At 37.8% G+C, this 22923-nt stretch overlaps 1 protein-coding gene across 3 annotated transcripts in view; it reads right to left on the reverse strand.

Moving 5' to 3' along the window:
• The window catches only part of MAP4K3 (mitogen-activated protein kinase kinase kinase kinase 3), a 190270-nt gene that overhangs the window by 96990 nt on the left and 70357 nt on the right, over nucleotides 1–22923 (reverse strand). For 2 of the 3 annotated variants that reach the window (XM_032652732.1, XM_032652733.1), the window contains exon 3: nucleotides 183–273. In XM_032652732.1, the coding sequence (XP_032508623.1) occupies nucleotides 183–273 (91 nt within the window). Of the gene's footprint in view, nucleotides 1–182; nucleotides 274–22923 lie in introns of those variants that run through there. The other variant, XM_032652734.1, reaches the window with a different exon arrangement.

Raw genomic sequence — 22923 nt, forward strand, 5'->3', positions numbered from 1 at the left:
GGTATGGGTTACAGAATTAACATAAAGAGGTCATAAATAAAAATTCCATTCATATGAAGATATCTTATTTTCAAAGCATGAAGAAAACTACAAAACTTGGTATTAGAGCTAACTTTATTTTGTTAAATGTATTAGGTGATGGAAATCATTACTGCTTTTCATAAGGGAAACAAACAATGTACCTGAGATAGCTTCCAAAATAAGCAACAATATTTGGGTGCTTACAGTCTTTCATCATAATAATTTCTTGCTGCACAACTGCAAAGTCTTCTCCTAGAATAAAAAATAAGCAAGTTGAATATTTAGTAGGTAAATTTCAAAATGTCGATTTCTTTCAAAACATAAAAAATATTATTGATATTATTTTTAATGACAATTTCAGTCCTATCTTGACAGGAAGTAAAGTACAATGATTAAAAAGTATGAACTCTGGTCCCAGACTATGTTGGATTCAAATCCCAACTCTGTCCCTTAAGCTGTGTGAACTTGGGCAAGTTACTTGACCTCTGTGCCAATTTCTTCCTCTGTAAAATAGGGATAAAACTAATAATAATCTATCTTATATGGCTATTGTAAGGGTTAAGTGGGCTAATGTATGTAAAATGCTTAGAACAGTATCTGACACAGAGTAAGCACTAGATAAGCATTTGCTATTATTACAATTATGCCTTGGATACAATCATCATATAATTCACTAGAAATACATTATGTTTTCCCTTTCTTAGCAAATAACATTCAATATAATTTTATTTATTTATTTATTTTTGGCTGCGTTGGGTCTTCGTTGCTGCGCGTGGGCTTTCTCTAGTTGTGGCAAGCAGGGGCAACTCTTCGTTGCAGTGTGCGGGCTTCTCCTGTTCTCTTGATGCACAGCATGGGCTCTAGGCACGTCGGCTTCAGTAGTTGTGGCACGCAGGCTCAGTAGTTGTGGCTCGCGGGCTCTAGAGAGCAGGCTCAGTAGTTGTGGCACACGGGCTTAGTTGCTCCGTGAACCCGTGTCCCCTGCATTGGCAGGCGGATTCTTAACCACTGCGCCACTAGGGAAGTCCCAACATTTAATATAATTTTGCACAAGGAAGCATTTCTTTTTTAAGTTAGGGCAGGAACCCTTATACACTGAGACTATCAAATGTACCTCCACAGCTCTTTTGGTAGAGCTGAGAGGCCTTACTCTAGCAGTACTGGTTTACCAGAAGCACCCCCCCGCACCCCCCCCTCCCCTGCCACAGGCTTATCCTGTATTCGAGTGCCTTGCTCCAGCTGTGCTGGGATGTAGAATGGGATTGTATTTAAGTCTGGTCAGACTATCAGCAAGTATCTCTCTCCTTCTACTCCCTCCCTGCCCAAATTCTTCAAAATAAGATCTGGCAATCCTGTAACAGTGTCACACATGTTCCTGGTTCCTGAATGAACATTTGTCATGGAGAGAGACAGAACTGCCATGAATGCAAATGTGGTAAACCAGAGACTAAGCAGAAAGAGAACACGTGGAAGTGCTTACATTGAAATCAAAGCAGCTTTGTATTACTAATTCAGTTTTTCAAGCATTATATACTATGAATAGCCTGATTAAATGTATATTAGTGGCAAAATCAAAAATAGGTTTCCCAAACTAAAGTTTAAATCGTAAATATGAGGTTGTTATGGCAAGCCCTTGACACTTCTGGCCTGGCATTTTCCTACTGTAAATGTAACTGAGGCTTGAAAGTAGCCTAACCATGAACCATCTGAACTCAATATCAAAACCAACCTTACTGCCCCAGTGACAAGGGAAGAAGTAGTAGAGGAGAGACAGTATGTCAGATTCGTAATTTCTGCAATGAAATGAGTACAAAATCAAAGTTCTCTAAAGGGAGAATAGAAAATCTTTATGCCTTCAAAATCTCAAAAGAAAATCACTGAACTAGGTAGGATCTTCTGGGTTTACTTCCCACCAGTAAGAATTTCTGATTCAGTATATTAAGAAAAATCCAAGATAAACACAATAAAGCCATAATGAGATGAACTCCAATTTTCAGGGATATACGAAATACTTTGAAAGTTCTAAATTTTGCTTTTCACCTGCCTTTCGATTATACTTTTCCCCAATTCAGTGACTGGGTTACATGAGATCAAAGTTGATACAGTCAGCCTGAACTCTAGGACTAGTTTAATAATTAGAGGACAGGAGCTCTCTTTCTAGGAGCATCCCTGAAGCTGTTAGTCGTCACACAACCTCCAAGGCAGCCAGCTTTAGAATAACGCTGATCTGCAGAAAACACTGAGAAGAAACATGAAAAGGGGGAAGGAGGAAGGCACATGACCAGTGTAATTGAGCTACTACAGGAAGCCTCATCTGCCTGGTAATTTTCAGATATACCTGTTCATGACCAATAAACTCCTTGCACTGTTTAAGCCACCTTGAGCTGTGGTTTCTATTATACCTGTAAGCATCACTGCATCAATGTCTTCATGTCTATGTCCTCACTGGAATGTTACATCATCTAGGACAGGAATGATACCATCATTTCTGTATCCCTAGCACCTAATATGCAATCAATGAAGCTGTTACCTGAATGAATCATAATAATAGCATAATCATAGCACATAATTCTACTACATGATGACTCTAAATCAGGAGCATCCGCTTTTGGTTTAATTTCATCCAGTTATTAGCATGTTTTATACAATTGTTTGTTTGCTACTCCTGTGGTTTCACTAAAATCTATGAATGGCTTTTTAAGCCTTCAACCACGTCTTTCCCAGGAAATGTTGTTGATCCAAAGTGCATCCTTTTTGTCCTATTAAGTCATCCCTATGTGATTATGACAATGGCCAAATTAAATTCAGTATTTTTGTGGGGAAAAAATCCAAAGAAAAATTCCACAATTTGATTTTTAAAGGTAACTGAAAAAAGGTAGATTTGGGTAGGAAAAAAGAAAGCAGTTTAATACATTAATTAATCCAAAGGAGCCTAACAGAGTTAAAGGACTTTCTTCAAAGTTCAAGAGAAATACATTCTAAAGGATAAATTAATAGTCCCCCCCAATGGGATGGTTAGACAAGATAATTTTGAAAAATTCTTTCCAATTCTGAGAGATGATGAATTTTCGGTAAAATTTTTGACATTAAAATGAAGAATACATCTTCCAAAGGATGGCAAAAATAGAAACAAAACCTAATTGAGAAAAATAAGCAAGCCTACAAGTAGAGCAGATCATGAATAAATCAAGTAGACAGGCAGAAATATACAGACTTACACATGCAAAGTTCTCAGAATAAACATGACACAATACTGAGTGTTCAATAAATGTTAACTATCTGCAGTAGGCCGAATAATGGCCCCAAAGATGGCCAGGTCCTAACCTCTGAAACCTGTGAATGTTACCATACATGGCAAAAAGGGGCGTGCAAGTATGATTAAGTTAAGGATCTTGTGATGGGGAGATTATCGTGAATTATCTGGGTGGGCCCTTAATGTAATCACAAGTGTCCTTATAAGAAGAGGCAGAGGGAGACTTGACTATAAGAAGGCAAGGAGCAAGATGCTATGTTGCTGGCCTTGAGGATGGAGGAAGAGGCCAAGAATGAACGAATGCAAGGAATGCAGCTCTAGAAGCTAGAAAAGGCAAGGAAATGGATTCTCCCTTAGAGTATTCAGAGGAAGGCAGCCCTGCTAAGACTTTGATCTTGACCCAGTGAAACACACTTTGGACTTCTAAATTCCAGAACTTTAAGAGAATAAATTTGTGCTGTTTCAAGTCACCAAGTTTGTAGAACTTGTTAACATAGCCACAGGAAACTAATACATGATTACTATCAACATTTTCACTTTGGCAGAGCTGGCTAGCCATTCACAAATAATCTGTGCTCTCCCTTCCATAGTGTGGAAGTTACTGGTGGGAGGCAATTATCCCATCAAAAGACATTTCCCAGTCAACATGATGTGCCAAAGAGAACAGTTCTTGCCAATGGAATGCGAGCAAAAATAATGTGTCATTTTCCTACTCTTTCTTTCCCCATTAGCAGGCTACATGACACTGTGAGGTCCCAGAAAATGCAAGTCTGGGTCCCTGAGTCACCCAAAGAAAGAAAGTCATCCAACAACTTGAACATCTGCTCTAAACTATTGCATAAACTTGAAATAAAATTATATTATGATCTAGCTTAGTTATTACAGTAGTTAGCATTATCCTAAACTGATATAATTACCATCCATTTACGAAAAAGGTTGTCCAAACCGTAGGAGGGGCTTCACAAATGTTTTAGTGGGTTAACAAACACGAGACTCTGTCCCTCTAACAGAGCACAGATATAATGAACAAGATCATAGGCATTTCTATTTGCTTTTATTTTTTATACAATTATTTTTTAATACAATGCTTTCCTGTAAAAAGCTATATTTAGTCAAATATGTGAGAGCAAAAGGACACTTGAATGTTATGGGGGTGGGTCTCTCCCTGAAAACTACAATAAAACATAGACTTCCTTGCCTTGTTTGTTTGTTTGTTTATTTATTTATTTATTATTAGTTTTGGCTGCATTGGGTCTTCATTGCTGCACGCAGGCTTTCTCTAGTTGCGGCAAGCAGGGGCTACTCTTCGTTGCGGTGCACGGGCTTCTCATTGGGGTGGCTTCTCTTGTTGTGGAGCACAGGCTCTAGGCATGTGGGCTTCAGTATTTGTGGCTCGCGGGCTCAGTAGTTGTGGCTCATGGGCTCTAGAGCCAGGCTCAGTAGTTGTGACGCATGGGCTTAGTTGCTCCGTGGCATGTGGGATCTTCCTGGACCGGGGCTCGAACCCATGTCCCCTGCATTGGCAGGTGGATTCTTAACCGCTGCGCGACTGGGGAGGCCCTCTTGCCTTTTTAGATACAAACTGACAATCACGGTATTTCCAACATTTCATACAATTATTTACTTTTTCTTTGACAAAATAATACATAATCTTAGATCAAACTGATAACCAACTAACTGCCTTTTTGGTATGCCTAATTATTTTCACTGGCATCAACTGTATTAAGTTTATAAGACCTACTCTTCTTATCATTAACATAAGCACGTTGACTTAATAAACTATCCACTCACATTTTTAAAAAATAAGCAAAAAATTCAATAAAGCAAATAATTACACAAACACTGTTGTTAGATAAATATGGTAACGCTGTTGAAACAGAACTACTGGCTGGGAGGTAGCATTACCATTTTGTGCTTTTCAACAGTTTATGTATCTAAGTCCAAGTAATTGTAATGAAGGCAACTGATGTGTATCTGCACACTGAGTGGAAGTAGAGGTTATATGAAAAACAAACAGGGGAAATGTAGGGATTATCTGTATTGGGAGGTGAAACAACAGACAAGTCTTTAGGAAACCAACTCTTGGTCTATTTGTAAACTGTGTATCTTCTGTTTCTGTAGTTCTTTCCCCTATGAAGGAAACAAGTTTACATGTCACCGTCAATTACCTTTTGTTTGTTGTTTCTTATTTCAATTCTTTGTTTTTTTATGTCCCTTTAGTCATCTTTATATCACTCTTCTAAATGTTTAACATGTTCATGACTCTCAGAAGCTGCCATGGTTTTCCAGAAGTGTCTTGACAAGTGTCATGATAATGAAATAATTCTTTGCAGTATCAAAAGTTAATTTACATGGTAACTAACAATAGAGCAGATTAGAATTTAAAATACTTTTAATTATAATTTTTAAAGAGTGTAAAGGAAGCTAACTTGTTATAGATCTGATTTACCTTTTAGCATATAAGTATGTAAAGAAATATGTGTGTGAGTGTATATTTGTGTATATATATTATTTGTGAAAATATCTAATGCTTTCATTTGGGTAAAGATGAATAGTTATTCTTAGGACATTCCTGTTGAGAAGACATTCAACAACCACCATACACTGAGCAGCTAATATGATATAAAAGAGAATGTACTGGAGACCATGAGTAGAGTTCCAGAAATGAACAAGACTTTCCTTGACTTTAAGAAACTTACAGGAGACATAAAATGTGCACAGTCATAACTATAACAGCTTAAAGTCAAACCTTAAATAACTCCCTTCTTTCTTTTTCTTTTTTTAAAATTTATTCAACAGATCGTTATTGAACAATTATGTGCCAGCAGTGGGACTGCGTCAGTAAAAAATAATACAAACAAAAATCCCTGACTTTGCAGAGCTTATATTCTAATGTAAGCAGACAGGCAACAGACAAAATAAATCAGTAAAATTGTATAGCACATTAGAAGGTGTTGAGTACTAAGGTGAAAAATGAAGCACAGGAGGGAATAGGGATTTAGTAGGAATGGCTAAAGAGAGCAGGTGAGGAAGATGAGATTTGACTGAAGATACAAATGAGGGAAGGGAGCCACTGAAAAGGCTCAAACTGCTCAGCTTTTTCTAGGAACAGTGAGCAGGCTGCTGTGACTGCAGCGGAGTGAGCTGGGAGAGAGTGTAGAAGATGAGGATGAAGAGGGGGCACATCATATATGAGCACTTTGGCTTTTACCCTGAGACAGGAATCTGTTGTTGAAATGTTTTCAGCAAAGACCTGACATGCTAATCTGATTTAAAAGTATCACTCTGACTGCTGGGTAGAGCAACGGTGGAAGCAGGGAAATCATTTAGAAGATTATTTTGGCCCCGCTGCTCAGCTTGCAGGATCTTAGTTCCTCAACCAGGGATCGAACCCGTGCCCCCTGCAGTGGAAGTGCAGAGTCCCAACCACTGGACCACCAAGGAAGTCCCTAGAAGATTATGTATTAACCCCTGGAGATGTGCAGTGGCTTGCACCAGGGTGGGAGCAATGATGATGACAAAATGTGATCAGCAACTGGATCTATTTTGAAGACAGAGCTAACCGAATGAGTTAAATATGACTTTCAAATTTATGGTCTGAGCAACTGGAAAGATGGAGTTGTCATTCACTGAAATGGATAACTCCCTCATTTCTATAACATTAAATCTATACTTTGCTGCTGGACTCACCATGTCTAGCACAGTGTCATGTTTAAGGACATATATTTTGGAATCAGAATATTTAACTATGGGGACTTCCCTGGCAGTCCAGTGGTTAGGACTCCAAGCTTCCACTGCAGGGGGCCCTGGTTAGATCCTTGGTCGGTGAACTAAGATGACTCATGCTGCGTGGTGCGGCCAAAAAATAAATATATTGAACTATGAAACTTGGTTTCACAACTTTCTGGTTGTATGATCCTGGGCAAATTCATTCATATTCATATTCTCTCTCTCTGAGTTCAGGTTCCTCATTATGAAACGGAGATAACAGTGTTTCCCTCTTAAGGTTATTGTAAGGATTAAATGAAAGAATACTTGTTAAGTACGTAGAACAAGGCCTCAAACATAATGTTTAACAACTATTACCTCTATTATTATCACCCAGTATGATTTGTTATTTGTACTCCTACATCGTTTCTCCTACTCTTCTCCCTTTTACTCTGCTTCAGCCATACTGGCCTCCTTGCTCTTCCTTGAATATCATACACAGCTCCTGACTCAGAACCTTTGCACTTTCTATTCAGCTACCTGCAGTGTTCTTTTCCTCCCAGCTGCCTTGCTTTCTCACTTCCTCCAGGGCTCTACTCAACTGTTGCCTTTAAGATGAGACCGTCTCTGATATCCCTACATAAAATTGAAACCCACAACAACTCCACAACACCCATACTCTGCTTTATTTTTCTCCACAGCACTTATCACATCTAATATACTATATGTTTATTTATTCACTCTGTCTCCCAACACATAATAGGGGCACTTAATCTGAAAGAGTTAATGAATTATTCCAGAAGTATGAAGCAATTGAAACCCACAAGTGAAAAAAATAAGGTGGTATGAACAGTAGAAATACAAAATTCTCACTATTTGCAATATATATGATTGTGTTCCTAGAAAGCAAGCAAACAAAAATCAACTGAAAAAAACGACCAGAAACAATTAAAAAAAAAAATCCTCAAGTTAACAAATGAGAATACATACATCAAATTAAATTATGTATCTAAGGAGCAGCTTTAAAATGTGTAGGCCACATTTTAATAAAATACTTTATTTATAAGTATTTTGGGAGTTAAAAGACCTGAAAAAAAAAAAAAGGAAAGACACTTCACTTGTGAACAGAAGAATTTACTATGGTAAAGATGGCAATTGTCTCATGAATTAATGTAATTCCAATCAAAATACCAACTGAATCATTTTTGAACATAAAAAAATATAATTAAATTCATCTGGGAAAAATAAATATGAGGGAACAGTTTTGTAATAGGTATTATTTTAAAATAAGTAGCTCTCATTTAAGAATTGATATACCCAGAAGAATTCTCATCTTTTTGATTCTTTGTCTATCGTGGATCATGTTAAATGTCCTGTGGCCAGAGAGACAAGGAAAAGAAACAAAAATCATCCAAGTCGGAAAGGAAGAAGTAAAATTATCTCTTGCTTGCAGATGATATGACCTTACATGTAGAAAATCCTAATAATTCCACAAGGAAACTGTTAGAATAAATGAATTCAGCAAAGTTGCAGGATACAAAATCAACATATAAAAATCAGTTGTGTTTATATACACAAGCAATGAATAATCAGAAAAGGAAATTAAGAAAACCTCAATTACAATCTCATAAAAGAAGAATAAAATACTTAGGAAAGACCTGTACACTTAAAATTACAAAATCCTGATGAAAACAATTAGAAATAAATAAATGGAAAGATACCCCATATTCATGGATTAGAAGACTTAATATTGTTAAAGTGTCCATACTACCCAAAGTGATCTACAGATTCAATGTAATCCCTCTAAAAATCTCAATGGTATTTTTTACAGAAATAGGAAAACAACCCTAAAAGTCACATGGAACCACCACAAAGGTTCCTAAATATCCAAAACAATCTTGAGAAAGAAGAACAAAACTGGAGGCCTCACACTTCTTGATTTCAAAGCATATTACAAAGTTACAGTAATCAAAACCTTATGGTACTGGCATAAAGACAGACATATAGACCAATGGAACAGAATGGAGAGCCCAGAAATAAACCCACACACATATGGTTAATGGATTTTCAACAAAGGTGCCAAGACTACAGAATGGGGAAAGAATAGTCTCTTCCACAACTGGTGATGGGAACAATGGATATCCACATGCAGAAAAATGAAACTGGACCCACCTCTTACACCATACACAAACATCAACTCAAAATGGATTAAAGACTTAAACCCAAGACCAGAAACAATAAAACTCCTAAAAGAAAACATAGGGGGGGGAACATCTCTAATGCTGGTCTTAGCAATAATTTCTTGGATATGATATGAAAAGAACACGGAACAAAAGCAAAAATAGACAAGTGGAACTACATTAATCTAGAAAGCTGCTGCAGAGCAAAAAGGCAACCTAAAAAATAAGAGAAAGTATTTGCAAACTATATATCTGATAAGAGGTTAATATCCAAACAATATAAGTAACTCCTACAACTCAATAGCAAAAAAAAAAAAAAAAAAAACCCCAAAACAAACAAAACACCACCAAAAAACCAAACCCTGATTAAAAAATCAAAGGGCTTGAATAGACAATTCTCCAAAGAAGACATTACAAATGGCCCACAGGTATATGAAAAGTTGTTCAACAACACTAATCAGAAGGGAAATGCAAAGCAAAGCCACAATGAGGTATCAACTCACACCTCTTAGGATGGCCACTATAAAAAAATATAGAAAATAACAAGGGTTGAGAAGGATGTGAAGAAATTGGACCACTTGTATACTCTTGGTGGAAATGTAAAATGATGCAGCTGCAATGGAAAACAGAATGGAGGCTGCTCAAAAAATTAAAAATAGAACCATCATATAATCCAGCAATACCACTTCTGGGTATTTAACCAAAAGAATTAAAATCAGGATTTCAAAGACATATTTGCACTCCTATGTTCACTGCAGCATTATTCACAATGGCCAAGAGGTCCACTGATGCATGAATGGACAAAGAAAATGTGGTGTTTGTACTTATATATATAATGGAACATTATTCAACCATAAAAAAGAAGGAAATCTTGGCATATGTAACAACATGGATGAACCTTGAGGATATTATGCTGAGTGAAATAAGCCAGTCACAGAAGGATAAGTATTATATGATTCCACTTATGAGGTATCTAAAGTAGTCAATCTCATGGAAACAGAAAGTAGAACGGTGGTTTCTAGGAGCTGGGCAGGGGGTGCGGGGGATAGTGGGTGCAGCGTGAATGAGGAGCTGCTATTCAGTAGGGCTAGAATTTCAATCATGTTGGAGATCTTCTGTACAACATTAAGCTTATTGTTAACAATACTGCACTTTACACTTAAACATTTATTAAGAGGGTAGATCTAATGTTATGTTTTTCAACACACATGCACACACACACACACACACACACATATACACACTGTCCTATGGCCAGAGGAAAAAATTTAAATTTAAACTATGGGGAACAAATAAGGTTTCTCATGCCCATGTTATGGGTACTCACTCACAAATCTTCCTCTATTTTAAACACAGAGAAACGGGAATATCCATTTATGCTATATGTAAAAGTATTCTAACTATAAGATGAGCTTTAATTTACCTTTTAATATGATACGTGGTACCATTCGAAATACATAATTTATAAACTCCATTTCATACTACAGAAACAATAAATGGAAATAATATTTTTCAGTAAAACCACAGCTCACTACCCATACCTGATTCCCTTAAACAAGCTGTCAATTATTATCTCAAACTACAAGAATAGCAGGAAATCCAATTACTATCTTAAACTAGGTACCATGAAATCCAATGGCTGATTTTAAAAAGATAAAATTGGGACTTCCATGGTGGTGCAGTGGATAAGACTCCATGCTCCCAACGCAGGGTGCCCGGGTCGATCCCTGGTCAGGGAACTAGATCCCACAGGCATGCCGCAACTAAGAGTTCACATGCTACAACTAAGGAGCCGGTGAGCTGCAACTAAGACCCGGCACAAATAAATAAATTAATTAATTAAAAAAAATAAAAAGATAAAATTGGCTTTAAGTAATTACAACACATAGTTATAAAATATTTTTTGTAAAACCACAGAACCAGCACCTAATTTTTAGTTTTTGGAGAAATATTCAAACTATAATTAATACCACACAGAAATATAAAGGAAGTGTTTAATAATCCTACTGACTTCTTGATATTTCAACATATGGAAAAATTACTTATAATAGCAATATTTGTATTTTTAAGGATTGAGAATGAAGAAAATGACTCTTCAAATATTTCACCTGATGAAAATAACTGATAAAGAGAAAAACCACATAATGCTGCAGGATACAAAATTAATGCACAGAAATCTCTTGCATTCCTATACACTAATGATGAAAAATCTGAAAGAGAAATTAAGGAAACACTCCCATTTACCACTGCAACAAAAAGAATAAAGTACCTAGGAATAAACCTACCTAGAGAGACAAAAGACCTGTATGCAGAAAACTGTAAGACACTGATGAAAGAAATTAAAGATGATACCAACAGATGGAGAGATATACCATGTCCTTGGATTAGAAGAATCAATACTGTGAAAATGACTATACTACCCAAGGCAATCTACAGATTCAATGCAATCCCTATCAAATTACCAATGGCATTTTTTACGGAACTAGAACAAAAAATCTTAAAGTTTGTATGGAGACACAAAAGACACCGAATAGCCAAAGGAGTCTTGAGGGAAAAAAATGGAGCAGGAGGAATCAGACTCCCTGACTTTAGACTATACTACAAAGCTACAGTAATCAAGACAGTATGGTACTGGCACAAAAACAGAAACATAGATCAGTGGAACAAGACAAAAAGCCCAGAGATAAACCCATGAACCTATGGTCAACTAATCTATGACAAAGGAGGCAAGGATATACAATGGAGAAAAGGCAGTCTCTTCAATAAGTGTTGCTGGGAAAACTGGACAGCCACATGTAAAAGAGTGAAATTAGAACACTCCCTAACACCATACACAAAAATAAACTCAAAATGGATTAAAGACCTAAATGTAAGACCATACACTATAAAACTCTTAGAGGAAAGCATAGGAAGAACACTGTTTGACATGAATAACAGCAAGATCTTTTTTGACCCACCTCCTAGAGTAATGGAAATAAAAACAAAAATAAACAAATGGAACCTAATGAAACTTAAAAGTTTTTCCACAGCAAAGGAAACTATAAACAAGATGAAAAGACAACTCTCAGAATGGGAGAAAATATTTGCAAACAAACTAAGGGACAAAGGATTAATCTCCAAAATATATAAACAGCTTATGTAGCTCAATATCCAAAAACCAAACAACCCAATCAAAAATTGGGCAGAAGACCTAAATAGACATTTCTCCAAAGAAGACATACAGATGGCCAAGAAGCACATGAAAAGCTGCTCAACATCACTACTTATTAGAGAAATGCAAATCAAAACTACAATGAGGTATCACCTCACATCAGTTTGAATGGGCATCATCAGAAAATCTACAAACAACAAATGCTGGAGAGGGTGTGGAGAAAAGGAACCTTCTTGCACTGCTGGTTGGAATGTAAACTGATACAGCCACTATGGACAACGGTATGGATGTTCCTTAAAAAACTAAAAATAGAATTACCATATGACCCAGAAATCTCACTACTGGGCAAATACCCAGAGAAAACTATAATTCAAAAAGACACATACACTCCAATATTCATTGCAGCACTATTTACAATAGCCAGGTCATGGAAGCAACCTAAATGCCCATCAACAGACGAATGGATAAAGAAGTTGTGGTACATATATGCAATGGAATATTACTCAGCCATAAAAAGGAACAAAATTGGGTCATTTGTAGAGACGTGGATGGATCTAGAGACTGTCATACAGAGTGAAGTAAGTCAGAAAGAGAAAAACAAATATCATATATTAATGCATCTATGTGGAATCTAGAAAAATGGTACAGATGAACCAGTTTGAAAGGCAGAAATAGAGACACAGTTGTAGAGAACAAACGTATGGACAGCAAGGGGGGAAAGCGGTGGTGGGGGATGAATTGGGAGATTGGGATTGACATGTATACACTGATGTGTATAAAATAGATAACTAATAAGAACCACCAGCTGTATAAAAATAAAATAAAGTTCAAAAAAAAAGATTTGGGAAAGAGTAAAGTATAAGTGAAATTTACATGAAGCAGTGTTTAGATAGGCTTAGAGCAAAGCAGAGCTGTGTGTAAAGGGACTAGACTGCAAAGTGAACCAAGGTCCTCTTTCCTTAGGAACTACGAAGTTAAGATAGATGTGGATGCTGTGTCCAGAAACCCCTTATCTGAAGCTGTGTGTCTTGGTTGTAAATCAAGACTGCTCCTCTATGTCAAAAACACTTAGATTCTCCAGGCAAATTCTCAGGCAAGAATGGGATGTTTCACTCTTGCTGCTATAATTATACACAAGTGAAGTTTCTGATAGTCTGATTTTCCAGAGCAAAGTTTGTCAGTGAGTAGGCAAGCCATAGTCACTCAAAGACAGGGTTTGTTATGACACTTTACAGCTCTATCATTCTTGTGAGAAATACCGTTTCCTGTTAAGTTTGAGGTTTTATCTGTGTCTGCTATTCCAGCCTGATAAATGGTCAGATTCTTAATTTCTTGTTATTTGAGTTTCCTGTCTCCACTTTATGTCAGAGTGTAAAGAACAGCTTGCTAATTAAACTGATTACATTATGCTCTTCAGAAAAGAGGTTACTTGCTGATTTATCTTTTGGTTTGTTTATTATGCAGCAATTTCTCCACAAAAGATATCCAATTTGGGTAGATACACTGGTTTTGAAGAAACATATCTTACCTCAGTGAAGTTCATGTACTCATTTAATGTTTTAGCTTATTTCAATTAGCATAATGCCCTCAAAGTCCATGCATACTGTTGCAAATGGCAGGATTTCCTTCTTTCTCTTGGCTGAATAATATTCCATTGTATATATAAATACATATCTTCTTTATCCATTGATCCACAGACACTTAGGTTGTTTATTTATCTTGGCTATTGTGAACAATGAGCATAGGAGTACAGATATCTCTTTGATATCCTTTCATATGCTTTGGATATATACCCAGAAGTGGGATTGCTGGATCACCTGGCAGCTCTGTTTTTAATTTCTAAGGAATCTTTATAGTGTTTTCCACAGTGGCTGCACCAATTTACATTCCCACCAACAGTGCACAAGGGTTTCCTGTTCTCCACATCCTCACCAACACTTATCTCTTGCCTTTTTTATGATAAAAAACTAAAAATCTTCTGTACAGCAAAGGGGCCCATCAAGAAAATGAAACCCACAGAATGAGAGAAAATATCTAAAAATCATACATCTGATAAGAGGTTAATATCCAAAAAATATATTAAAAAACTCACAGAAGTTAATGGCAAAAAACCCCAAACAATCTGATTTAAAAATGGGCAGAGGAACTAAATAGACATTTTTCTGAGGAAGACACACAAATGGCCAAAAGGTATATGAAAAGGTGCTCAACATCGTTAGTCACCAGGGTAACAGAAATCAAACCACAATGAGATTATCACTTCACACCTGTCAGAATGGCTATCATAAAAAATATGAGATAACAAGTGTAGGTTAGTATTTTATCGTTAAGATCTCTGGGACTACAATGTAATTCATAAAACATCAAGAAAACGTAAGCCTTGTTAGAAGCAATAGTCTTAAATGGAAACTGGACTTGCTTCTATAGTGGTATATTATGGGAGTGCAATAAATATTAAATTTATATTAATAGCATTTTAAGTAAAATGCCAGAAGTCAATGGTTTGCATTACACATTGGGAATCAAGAAGACTTTCTGCAGGCGGATGAGATCATCAAGTGACATATCTGGGTACTGTTTTTCTCTTTTCTATCTCTCATTAAACAACTGTTTAGCATTTCTCAGGTTTGTTTTTTTACCCACTTTATGAGGAAGGCTGAAGATAAATTTATGAATATATGCTTGTTATCCTCTGAGACTTTGGGGAAAAGGTAACATGGATGGATAATTCATGTAACAGGGCAGGAAATGCACTAATGAGCAGTTTTTAAAATAGAGACACGGGTTCGAGCCCTGGGCAGGGAGGCTCCCACATGCAGTGGAGCAACTAGGCCCGTGCGCTACAACTGCTGAGCCTGAGCTCTGGAGCCCGCGAGCCACAACTGCTGAGCCCACATGCCACAACTACTGAGCCTGTGTGCGTTGAGCCCGTGCTCCACAGCAGGAGAGGCCACCGCAATGAGAGGCCCGCGCATCGCGGCAGGGAGTGGCCCCCGCCTGCCGCAACTAGAGAAAGCCTGCATGCAGCAACGAAGACCCAATGCAGCCAAAAATAAATAAATAAATAAAAAATAAAATAAAATAAAATAGAGACAAGTGTACCTACTGTGGGGTAGTACCTTGTCTAATTCTCTTAATACTAATTTCCCCATAACTCTAATTTCTAGAGAAAAGATCTTTTAATAGGTGAAAATTAATTACATATTGTTTTTAGGTGATGTTCTAGCAACAGCTTTTGAATAGTAGCATAGCTATGTCAATGGGCATAATAAAAATGGTTGATTTCTAACTTCAATTAGGTATGTAACACTGCACAACAGTCCCACCACTGTTACAACAGCTCTTAAAACAATAAAAAGTCATGTCCATTATTCCTCAGATATCATACCTACCCACCTCAACTTCACTCACAGCTACGGACCTAGCTTCCTACATCTGAGAAAATGGAGACCCTGATGTAAAGATCTTCTTTCGCTACCTTCTCCTCAATCTTAAAACTGATCTTTTTTTGTGCCCACTATTGGTCCTTTACAAAGTTGTGATCCCAAAAGAGGTACTTTCTTTCTTTTCAAAAGAGGTACCTCCTGATCCTATCTCCTTCCAAGCCCTCTCAGAACCTTGCTCCATCATTTATATTGTCTTTGATACCTTTATTCTCTCTATCACCACTCACATTTTCCTCTCAGCCTACAAACATGCTCAAACTTACCTCAAAGTGAAAAACCTGGACTTCCCTGGTAGCGCAGTGGTTAAGAATCTGCCTGCCAATGCAGGGGACACAGGTTCGAGCCCTGGTCTGGGAAGGTCCCACATACTGCGGAGCAAGTAAGCTCCCGTGCCACGACTACTTAGCCTGCACTCTAGAGCCCGTGAGCCACAACTACTGAAGGCCGCAGACTCTCGGGCCCGCGTGCCGCAACTACTGAGCCCAAGTGCTGCAACTACTGAAGCCCGCACGCCTACAGCCCCTCCTCCACAACGAGAAGCCATTGAAATGAGAAGCCCGCGCACTGCAACGAAGAGTAGCCCCCGCTCCCTGCAACTAGAGAAAGCCCACGCTTAGCAATGAAGACCCAATGCAGCCAAAAATAAAATAAATTAATTAATTAATTTTTTAAAGTGAAAAACCTTCCCTTAACCTTGTTCCTCCTATATTAAACCAGTCCCCACTTTCACAGTCAAATTTCTTCAAAAAACTGTCTGCGCTTTGCTTCCTTTTCATGACTTCCATTCATTCCTCAGCCCACTACAATCTATTTTTCACTCCACGACTCTGCTGAAATATACTCTTGCAAAGGTCCATGTCATTCTAAGAGCCAAATCAAAGGGTCTCTTATCAATTCTCATTCTACCTGACGTATCAGCAACATTTGGTACTAGTGACCCCCTCTTTTCTTTTTGAAATTCCTCCAACTGCAACTACTACCAAACACCAATGATTTCCAAATCCACCCCTTCAGCCAAGACCTCTCTCCAGAGCTCCAGACCTGTAGATCAAATTAACAACTGTATACAACGACACAATCTCTAAATATCTCGTAATCAAGATGTCTCAGATGAATGGAAATATATTCTTTCTCTTCAGTCTACTTCCTAAACACATCTCAATTCTAGCCCTATTATAACTATCCTGGTTCAAATCCTCATAATAATACTCCAATTGCCTCCTGGGGTAGACTATGATTTGTGCCTCCAATGGCCATTCTTTCCTTCTTCCTGGACATGTAGCTGCCTAGCTAAAGACCACATTTCCCAGCCTCTCTTGCATTTGTGTGGCCATGGAAGTTAAGTTCTAGCACAAAAATGAGTATGTGACTGGTATGTGACTTCCAACCTCACTTCCTTAAAAGAAAAGTGACTTGCCTTAAAATACCTGTCTCTCTTCCAGCAAGCTAAAGATGGACATACCAGTGACCTAACCTCACATAAGCAGATGAATGAGTGCTCTACTGGGTGATGGCATAAAATGGAAGGAACATGTATCCCTGAATGACTCATGGAACAGAACTGAACTACCAACTTGGACTCACCTCAGAACTGTTACGTGAGAGAGAAATAAATGTCTATCTTGTTTAGGTCACTTTATTTTTGGGTTTCTTTGTTATAGCAGTTAACCTGAACTCTAATATCCTTCTTTAAAAAAAAATTGTTTTTATTGAAGTAGAGTTGATTTACAGTGCTGTGCCAATCTCTGCTGTACAGCAAAGTGACTCAGTTATACACACATACACATTCTTTTCCTAATACCCTTCTCAATATGCCTCTTCACTGGTCTCCCTGTTTCCAGTACTGACACATTTCAGTACATTCGCCACATTACTGCCTGTTATCTTTTAAAACACAGACTAAGTATTAGTCTTCTCTCTAATAACCTTCAGTGACCCACAGCTCTAGACATTCTGGCATGAAATAGAAGGTATCATGGTACACAATCTGGCCCTAAGTATCTTTCTGGCTTACATCCTTTATGACCCACTCCCATCCTGGACCATGCCCCCCATTTTCCCACAAGATACTTTAGTGCCAGCATCATCAGACTTCAACTTTCTCCAGTGTAACAGAAAAACAAAACTCTGTAAAGTGAAAGACAGAGGAGGTAAATTAACTCTGATGGGGCAACCAAAAAGAGGTGTGAACAGACAGTGTATACTTTACACACACTGTCATTAAAATGATAAACTTCAGGGTCTGTTCTTTGTGGGAGGTGTTTAAAGATGCACTGACTATCCAGTGGCCTAAATGTCAACAGCACCAACATCAGCAAGAAAAACAAGAGGCTGTTTAAATTAAATTCAAAACATTTTATCACCTCCAAAGGTGACCGCATACCCACTAAGCAGTCACTTCCCATCCCCCTCTCCCCAGAGCCCCTGGCAACAACAAATCTGCTTTCTGTGTCTACGGATTTACTTGTGCTGTATATTTCACATAAATGGAAATACACAGTATGTGACCTATTGTGTTTGGCTTCTTTCATTTAGCATAACGTTTCCGAGGTTCACCATTTTGTAACATTTATCAATATGCATGACATAAATTTTACAAGCAGCGTTATTTGTAAATGTAATGTATTGGAACCAACCTAGAGGCTCACACATAGAACAGTGACTGATTCATATGATGGAGTATTATGCAGAATGAGAATTAATGTGGAATGATTTCCCAGACAGACTGTTAAGTGAAAAGGGCAAAATTCAAAGGGATAGCTATAGTATGCTACCTTTTGTAAAAGAAAAGAAGAGAAAATAAGAAAATATTCATGTATCTGCTCATTTGGGTAAACAAAACAAAACATGGAAAGGATAAATCTGAGACCAAAAGTAGTGGTTATCCACAGCGGATGAGTGGGAATAGGATAAAAAAAGATAAAAGAATGACACTTCCCTGAATCATGTTCAAGTTGCACATACTTAAAAAAATACTCTAAAAGAAATAAAATCAAAGATGAAGGAGGCATCCCCAAAATGAATACAAACAGAAACAAATAAATTGGTCATGTATCATGGGTTGAAATGTGTCCCCCCAAAAGATATGCTGAACTGAACCTCCAGTACTTGTGAACGTGATCCTATTTGGAAACAGGGTCTTGCTGTAATCATGCTAAGATGAGGCCTTTATGGTAGTCTCTAGGACTGGTGTTCTCATATGAAGGGGAAATTTGGACACAGGGTGTTTGCTCTGTGATGACAGAGGCAGAGACCGGAACCACCTATAAGCCAAGGGATGCCAAGGGTTGCTGGCCATCACCAGAAGCTAGAGAAGCAGGGAACATATTTTTCTGGGTTCTCAGAAAGAACCAACTCTGCTGACGCCTTGATTTCCAACTTGTAGCCTCCATAACTGTTAGAGGATAAATTTCTGTTGTCTCAAGCCACCTAGTTTGTGCTACTTTGTTATGGCAGCCTGGAAACTAATACACCAGACAAATTTCAACAGAATAACATAAGCAATTTTCAAAGGGAGAGACACAAGGAGAACCAGATTTTAGAACACTATACGTCCTCAGCCTAGAGATAAATATTCTAAACAAACGATGACCTCCAGTTAGTAGCTAAGTTCTCAGAGGCATAGGTTAACAATTCTGAAATTACTTTTATGTTCAAGGATTAAGCAAGTAAGTAAATATACTACCGATAATGGAAACCAGGTTTCTCTCTGTTGGAGAAGGAAGTTACACATATGGAAAGAAAAGAGAGAATGAACTTTATGGTGTTACACTGGTATTGGAGGTATAAGCATGAAGTCATAGTTTTCGATAAACACAGATGGGGGTAGGGAAGGGAGAGGTGTGTGGGTATGTACATATTTATGTGTGCATACATACATCTATTTCCTGGCTCTATCCCTTAAGAGAACCTAGTGGAAACTATGCATCAGTAGCAATAAACAGACCTAGCATTCAAAACAAAGGCTCAGGAACTCTTTCAGACTAAAAAACAAACAAACAAAAAAACTGAAGAGACCTGGCAACTGAATGCAACACATTATCCCAGATTTTCTTTTTCCTAAAAAGGTATTATTGGGGCAACTGACAAAATCTGAATAAGGTCTGTGGATTAAATAACAGCCCTGTAGCAGCATTAATTTCCTGATTTTGATGACTGTACTGTTATGTAAGGCAATGAACGACATTTCATTGCTCTAACGAAATACACACTAAAGTATGCAGGAGAAGAGGGTATCTTTAAGTGGATAAGATAAGGAAAAGATAAAGCAAATGTAGCAAATATTAATATTGAGAAATCTTGATGAAATATTGAAATTCTTTGTACTACTCTTTCAACTTTTCCCCTAAAGTCTGAAATTATGTTAAATAAAAACTATAGGGCTTCCCTGGTGGCACAGTGGTTAAGAATCCCCCTGCCAATTCAGGGGACACAGGTTCGAGCCCTGGTCCGGGAAGATTCCACATGCCGTGGAGCAGCTAAGCCCACACGCCACAACTACTGAGCCTGCACTCTAGAGCCCGCGAGCCACAACTACTGAAGCCCGTGCGCCACAACTACTGAAGCCCGCACGCCTAGAGCCCGTGCTCCACAACGAGAAGCCACTGCAATGAGAAGCCCGTGCACCACAACGAAGAGTAGCCCCCGCTCGCCACAACTAGAGAAAGCCCGCGTGCAGCAACGAAGACCCAATGCAGCCAAAAATAATAAATAAAATAAATTTTAAAAAACTATAAAAACTTAAAATTTAATTTAACATTGAAAATAAATGAATAATGAGCTCTATAGTAGACAGGCAAACTTTCAAAAAATATTGCCGGAGAACTGGGAATTATTCTAAAAATTCCAGGAAGCATCTGTAAAGCAACATACATAATAGCACAGGCTCTAGGGAGACATAAACCTGGATTTAAATTTGCTCCTCTGTCATACAGCCCTAGGCAAATTACTTAATCTTTCTGTGCCTCTATCCTGTGAGATGGGGATGATAATACCATACCTACTGCACAGCATTTGTTACTGTGAGGATTACTGTGAAACAATGCATATGAAGAGCTTAGTACAGGGTCTGGCACACTGTCCTAAGTAAGTATCCAAAAAGTGGCTGCTGTGACTTTTATCACCATTAGTGTTGCTGTTGCAGTTGCTATGTGGATATGTGAATTTAAGAAAAATAATTCTACCATCTGGAAAAACACTAATAAGAAAGTGGATTCCTGGGACTTCCCTGCTGGTGCAGTGGTTAAGAACCTGCCTGCCAATGCAGGGGACAGGTTCGAGCCCTGGTCCGGGAAGACCCCACATGCTGCAGAGCAGCTAAGTCCATGCGCCACAACTACTGAGCCTGTGCTCTAGAGCTCGTGAGCCACAACAAGAGAAGCCACCGCAATGAGAAGCCCGCGCACCACAACGAAGAGTAGCCCCTGCTCGCTGCAGCTAGAGAAAGCCCGCGCATAGCAACGAAGACCCAACACAGCCAAAAATAAATAAATATTTAAAAAAAGAAAGTGGATTCCTGTTAAGCCAAGTTCTGCACATCATCATTATTTTCTACTGATTTCTGGACCCGTTTGAATTCTGCTGCCAATTCTCCCCTGTACCTCCTCTGACATAGAAAGCAAACTCAATATGATAGCTGTGTTTCCCCTAGTTTTTAATTTTAAAAGGACCTGTCAGTACTTCAGAGCCTATTAATGTTACTTATATACATGACACCTATAGACTTTTAAGACTAAATATGTATATATCAAAGATCCAAACTAAACATATAAAGAGGGTTAATTTGTTTACCTGGAGATTGATTTTATTTTGTCTTACAAATAATAAATATTTTTCTCCATTTTCTCCAGCAAGTAGGATGGGTATGCTCAAAAGGTTAGAAAGTTGCTTTGTTCCACAAAGTATAAGAACTCTAGGAACAGAACTCGTAAGTTGTGGGGTTTTTTGAACATAAAAAAATGTTTTCACATAAAAAATAATCATTCTGGATGTTTTAGTTTATCATATACAATATTCATTCAGTAAAACATTTACCAAACATTTATGTGCATAGAGCTGTACAATGTCTCAAGGTTATAATTAAGAGACAAAGCCTCCTCCATCGAGGATTTTATAGTCTACTGTAGACATAATATTTAAGTTCAAAAAAGGCAATTTCCTGAACTTTATTTCACTGTACATGAGTAGTAACTGAAAGAAGGTAAGTTTAAGGAAATAATTTTATAAGCTTGCCTCATTCCACAGCCCCCAGAGTATCACAACGAAAAGTCTAACACCCAAAGCACGTTCAGTATGTCTAGCAGCTCTATGGCATGTGTAAGAGTGTATGCGTGTGTACTGCAGGGAGAGGTGGGGGAGTGGATAGTAAGAGAGAGGATTAAGTCAGTAGACAGTATAAGAAATCAGTTGTTGCATTTGTTTTCTAAAACAAGAAAACATAATAGCTTATTTTATTCATTTTAATTGCACATCAATCTATTTATAACAATTTTAAGTCCCTATTAATAAAAATTACAGCTATTTTAAGTACTTCAAATACGTTAAACTACTTAATTTTTACAACAACCCTATGAGGTAGGAACTATTACTGCCCCTACTTTGCAGAAAGGAAAAATAGGTAGAGAGGTTAATAATCTTCCAAGGTCACACAGTTTACTATGATGGAGCCTCAATCTTAATCAAAGCACTCTGGGTCCAAAGTCCACATTCTTAACCACTACGCTATATGCTCTCTCTTTGACTTCCACTACCCATCGTAGAAACGATTAAGTTTCAAACTAAGCACTTATTTAGTAACTTTAACTTTTCAGGACATAAATGAGAACCAGGCATGGACAAAAAGTACGTTGAGAAGGTAAAAGAGATGACTCAAAGTTCAAAGGCAAGTTCTTCTGATAAGCTCACAGCATATTCACTTTTTCATTAGATGCAATTCTAACAAATCTGATTGTCCAATCTCCTGGCCAACAACACAACAGAAACAGGAGACAGAGGAGGCAGAGACTTCAAAATCAAGAAATGTGCCTTACCATTTATCTTAATGTATGTCAGTAAATGTTTACCGACCTAAAGAGAAGCAACAAGGGAATTCCCTGGCAGTCCAGTGGTTAGGACTCCACAAGCTGCTCAGCGTGGCCAAAAAAAAGCAACTAGTGACACGGAGAG

This window comes from Phocoena sinus, chromosome 13 (genome assembly GCF_008692025.1).
Source record: "Phocoena sinus isolate mPhoSin1 chromosome 13, mPhoSin1.pri, whole genome shotgun sequence".
NCBI lineage: Eukaryota > Metazoa > Chordata > Mammalia > Artiodactyla > Phocoenidae > Phocoena > Phocoena sinus.